Source organism: Oncorhynchus tshawytscha, unplaced genomic scaffold (genome assembly GCF_018296145.1).
Source record: "Oncorhynchus tshawytscha isolate Ot180627B unplaced genomic scaffold, Otsh_v2.0 Un_contig_1883_pilon_pilon, whole genome shotgun sequence".
Lineage (NCBI taxonomy): Eukaryota > Metazoa > Chordata > Actinopteri > Salmoniformes > Salmonidae > Oncorhynchus > Oncorhynchus tshawytscha.
The window spans coordinates 6,920-12,500 of NW_024608715.1; the positions used below are offsets into that span (position 1 = coordinate 6,920).

Genomic DNA, 5,581 nt, shown 5'->3' on the forward strand with positions numbered 1-5,581 from the left:
TTAGAGCTGTGTGTCTCACCGTTACCCGTTGTGTTTGGGGCTGGCTGTGTTAGAGCTGTGTGTCTCACGTTGCCGTTGTGTTTGGGGCTGGCTGTGTTAGAGCTGTGTGTCTCACCGTTGCCGTTGTGTTTGGGGCTGTGGTAGGCTGTGTGTCTGTTAGAGCTGCTGTGTTAGAGCTGTGTGTCTGACCGTTCCCAGTGTGTTTGGGGCTGGCTGTGTTAGAGCTGTGTGTCTCATCGTTCCCAGTGTGTTTGGGGCTGGCTGTGTTAGAGCTGTGTGTCTCACCGTTCCCAGTTGTGTTTGGGGCTGGCTGTGTTAGAGCTGTGTGTCTCACCGTTCCCGTTGTGTTTGGGGCTGGCTGTGTTAGAGCTGTGTGTCTCACCCCGTTGTGTTTAGGGCTGGCTGTGTAGAGAGCTGTTTGTGCCCAGTTTTGAGCGGTCAAAGGCTACTAATGGAACAGTCCATCCCCGTCACGGCACACAGCTGTTCCTGGTACTCCACTGCAGCCTTCTCAAACCTAGAGAGAGAGGTATGGGTTACTATAGGGTCTTGACAGAAAGAGGTATGGGTTACTATAGGGTATTGACAGAGAAAGAGGTATGGGTTACTATAGGGTATTGACAGAGAAAGAGGTATGGGCTACTATAGGGTATTGACAGAGAAAGCCTTACTATATGGTCTTGACAGAGAAAGAGGTATGGGTTACTATAGGGTATTGACAGAAGAGGTATGGGTACTATATGGTCTTATATGGGTTACGTATTTGACAGAGAGGTATGGGTTACTATATGGTCTTGACAGAGAGGTATGGGTTACTATATGGTCTTGACAGAGAGAGAGGTATGGGTTACTATATGGTCTGAACATACCATGTAACAGCATCTATGGACAACAGAGGAGTGTACTACCTGCTTCTTGACTACATTTAAAGTGGCATTCAGCAGTTGAAACAATAAAACGTACTCACTGCCCCGTTTGGGTAAAAAGCTGAGGGAGAAATGTAACCACTCAACTTCACAGACAGAGCTTTGGAGCTAAGGACCGACCATCAATGACATCATAGAACAACATTCCAGTTGTAACCAGCCATGACATCATAGAGCAAACATTCCAGTTGTAACCAGCCATGACATCATAGAACAAACATTCCAGTTGTAACCAGCCATGACATCATAGAGCAACATTCCAGTTGTAACCATCCATGACATCATAGAACAAACATTCCAGTTGTAACCAGCCATGACATCATAGAGCAACATTCCAGTTGTAACCATCAATGACATCATAGAGCAACATTCCAGTTGTAACCATCCATGACATCATAGAGCAACATTCCAGTTGTAACAATCCATGACATCATAGAGCAACATTCCAGTTGTAACCATCCATGACATCATAGAGCAACATTCCAGTTGTAACCATCCATGACATCATAGAGCAACATTCCAGTTGTAACCATCCATGACATCATAGAGCAACATTCCAGTTGTAACCATCCATGACATCATAGAGCAACATTAGAGCAAACATTCCAGTTGTAACCATCCATGACATCATAGAGCAACATTCCAGTTGTAACCATCAATGACATCATAGAGCAACATTCTAGGTGTAACCATCCATGACATCATAGCTCAACATTCCAGTTGTAACCAGCCATGACATCGTAGAGCAACATTCCAGTTGTAACCAGCCATGACATCATAGAGCGACATTCCAGTTGTAACCAGCCATGACATCATGGAGCAGCATTCTAGGTGTAACCAGCCATGACATCATAGAGCAACATTCCAGTTGTAACCATCCATGACATCATAGAGCAACATTCCAGTTGTAACCATCCATGACATCATAGAGCAGCATTCCAGTTGTAACCATCCATGACATCATAGAGCAACATTCCAGTTGTAACCATCAATGACATCATAGAGCAACATTCCAGGTGTAACCATCAATGACATCATAGAGCAACATTCCAGGTGTAACCATCCTTGACATCAGAGCAACATTCCAGTTGTAACCATCAATGACATCATAGAGCAACATTCCAGTTGTAACCATCAATGACATCAGAGCAACATTCTAGTTGTCACCATCCATGACATCATAGAGCAGCATTCCAGTTGTAACCATCCATGACATCATAGAGCAACATTCCAGTTGTAACCATCCATGACATCATAGAGCAGCATTCTAGGTGTAACCAGCCATGACATCATAGAGCAACATTCCAGTTGTAACCATCAATGACATCATAGAGCAACATTCCAGTTGTAACCATGGTGAGGCTGTATAGTGTTTGTTTATATTTTTTTATTTCAAAACATTTGTATAAAACAAGCTTATATTTTAGGTTCTGATGGAAATAAGATCATGACGCATTTAGAAAGTTAAATTTGTCAAGAATTGCCCCTTAAATACACAGGCTTGGCCTCCACTTGACACACACACACACACACAGGGTGTTTTCCTTACCGCCCCTCAGCCTGTAGTGCCACAGAGCTGACCCAAGCCAGACTCTTGCCAGTGTTGGTGAGACTCCAGGCAGCTAAACCCTGGATAGCCTCAGGACAGTGAAGTTCACACAGAGCCTCTACCAGCATCACCAGAGGAGCCTCCAACTCTGGACCCTACAGAGAGGAGACATGGGGTTCAGTTACAGATGACCAGTAGAGACATGGACCCTACAGAGAGGAGACCTGGACCCTACAGAGAGGAGACATGGGGTTCAGTTACAGATGACCAGTAGAGACCTGGACCCTACAGAGAGGAGACCTGGACCCTACAGAGAGGAGACATGGGGTTCAGTTACAGATGACCAGTAGAGACATGGACCCTACAGAGAGGAGACCTGGACCCTACAGAGAGGAGACATGGGGTTCAGTTACAGATGACCAGTAGAGACCTGGACCCTACAGAGAGGAGACCTGGACCCCAGAGAGGAGACATGGGGTTCAGTTACAGATGCCCAGTAGAGACCTGGACCCTACAGAGCCTCAGACCTGGACCCTACAGAGAGGAGACATGGGGGTTCAGTTACAGATGACCAGTAGAGACATGGACCCTACAGAGGAGGAGACCTGGACCCTACAGAGAGGAGACATGGGGTTCAGTTACAGATGACCAGTAGAGACCTGGACCCTACAGAGAGGAGACCTGGACCCTACAGAGAGGAGACATGGGGTTCAGTTACAGATGACCAGTAGAGACCTGGACCCTACAGAGAGGAGACCTGGACCCTACAGAGAGGAGACATGGGGTTCAGTTACAGATGACCAGTAGAGACCTGGACCCTACAGAGAGGAGACCTGGACCCTACAGAGAGGAGACATGGGGTTCAGTTACAGATGACCAGTAGAGACCTGGACCCTACAGAGAGAGACCTGGACCCTACAGAGAGGAGACATGGGGTTCAGTTACAGATGACCAGTAGAGACCTGGACCCTACAGAGAGGAGACCTGGACCCTACAGAGAGGAGACATGGGGTTCAGTTACAGATGACCAGTAGAGACCTGGACCCTACAGAGAGGAGACCTGGACCCTACAGAGAGGAGACATGGGGTTCAGTTACAGATGACCAGTAGAGACCTGGACCCTACAGAGAGGAGACCTGGACCCTACAGAGAGGAGACATGGGGTTCAGTTACAGATGACCAGTAGAGACCTGGACCCTACAGAGAGGAGACCTGGACCCTACAGAGAGGAGACATGGGGTTCAGTTACAGATGACCAGTAGAGACCTGGACCCTACAGAGAGGAGACCTGGACCCTACAGAGAGGAGACATGGGGTTCAGTTACAGATGACCAGTAGAGACCTGGACCCTACCTGGACCCCTGACCAGTAGAGTTACAGGTGACAGTAGAGACATGGACCCTACAGAGAGGAGACATGGGGGTCAGTTACAGGTGACCAGTAGAGACATGGACCCTACAGAGAGGAGACATGGGGGTCAGTTACAGGTGATGTATTTAGTAACTTCAGGTAAAGAGGTCGTGGTTGAAAACAGTTGACTGACTGTTGGAACAAGGTAATGCTGAGTGTGTTTCTCTGTGTGGTCAAGTACACTAGGTTCAGTTGGGGCTCTGGTCAAAAGTAGTGCACTATATAGGGAATAGGGTTTAGGACACAGGCCTGGGACTGTGTGTCTCTCCTCCCGTTACCAGAGTGCTGCTGTTCTGGATCTCAGTCAGCAGGTCCAAGCCGTGGCGCACGGTGACTGCTGGTTGGCCGGACAGAAGCCCCACCCTCATCAGGGCCAGGCGGATACGAGTCAGCCAATCCTGGCAGGTCTGACGGTTGGTATAGAAGAATGTTCTGATACCCTGGATACACACACAGAGAGACAGACAGAGACAGACAGAGAGACAGAGAGACAGACAGACAGAGAGACAGAGAGACAGAGACAGAGAGACAGACAGACAGAGACAGACAGACAGAGACAGACAGACAGACAGAGACAAACTGTGGTCAACATTAGGAGCTAGGGGGACCACAGTGTAGGGGTGTGGGGCTGTGTGTGTGTAGGTGTGTGTGTGTGTAGGTGTGTGTGTAGGGGTGTGTGTGTAAGGGTGTGCGTGCGCCTTAGGTGGTGTGGTCAGCACATTGGGACAGCTCTCGTAGGAGCTGTACATCAGTATCTCACAGTGTAGGGGGTGTGTGTGTAGGTGTGTGTGTGTAGGGGTGTGTGTGTAGGGGTGTGTGTGTAGGTGTGTGTGTGTAGGGTGTGTGTGTAGGGGTGTGTGTGTACCTTGTAGAGTGTGGTGTGGTCAGAGCGTTAGGACAGCTCTCGTAGGAGCTGTACATCAGTATCTCCCAGTGGCAAGGGATGTGTGTGTAGGGATGTGTGTGTAGCAAAGAGGGTGTGTGTAAAGAGGTGTGTGTGTAAAGTGGGTGTGTGTAGGGGTGTGTGTATTAATATAGGTGTAATGTGTAGGGTATGTAAATTAATAATAATATGTAGTGTGTGTGTAGGTGTGTGTAGTGTAGTGTGTGTGTGTGTGTAGGGTAGTGTGTGTGTAAAGGTGTAGTGTGTGAGTAGTGTGTGTGTGTGTAGGTGTGTGTGTAGTGTGGGTGTGTGTGTATGTAGCGGCAGTAGAGTGTGTGTGTGTGTGTAGTAATGTAGTGTAGAGTGTGTGTGTGTATGAAGTGTGTGTAGGTAGCTGTGTGTGTATGTATGTGTGTGTGTGTAGATGTGTGTGTGTGTGATGTGTGTAGGTGTGTGTAGTGTGTAGGTGTGTGTGTGTAGGTGTGTGTGTGTGTAGGTGTGTGTGTGTGTAGTAGTGTGTGTGTAAGTGTGTGTGTGTGTAGGTGTGTGTGTAGTGTAGGTGTGTGTGTGTAAGTGTGTGTGTGTGTGTAGTGTGTGTGTGTAGGTGTGTGTGTGTGTGTAGGTGTGTGTGTGTAGTGTGTGTGTAGTGTGTGTGTGTGTAGGGTGTGTGTGTGTGTGTAGTGTGTGTGTGTGTGTGTAGGTGTGTGTGTGTGTAGGTGTGTGTGTGTGTGTGTGTGTGTAAGGTGTGTGTGTGTGTAGGTTATAAGGTTGTGTAGGAGTGTGTGTGTGTAGGTGTGTGTGTGTAGGTGTGTG

The 5,581-nt window shown here is 48.0% G+C and overlaps 1 protein-coding gene across 1 annotated transcript in view; it reads right to left on the reverse strand.

Moving 5' to 3' along the window:
- Window positions 1–438: 438 nt before the first annotated feature.
- Window positions 439–5,581, reverse strand: part of LOC121843755 (serine/threonine-protein kinase SMG1-like) — a 52,578-nt gene continuing 47,435 nt past the window's right edge. Inside the window, exons 20-22 of the mRNA XM_042313551.1 lie at window positions 4,164–4,325; window positions 2,476–2,630; window positions 439–517 (exon numbers count right to left, since the gene is read on the reverse strand). Coding sequence (XP_042169485.1) covers window positions 439–517; window positions 2,476–2,630; window positions 4,164–4,325 — 396 coding nt within the window. The remainder of the gene's footprint in view (window positions 518–2,475; window positions 2,631–4,163; window positions 4,326–5,581) is intronic.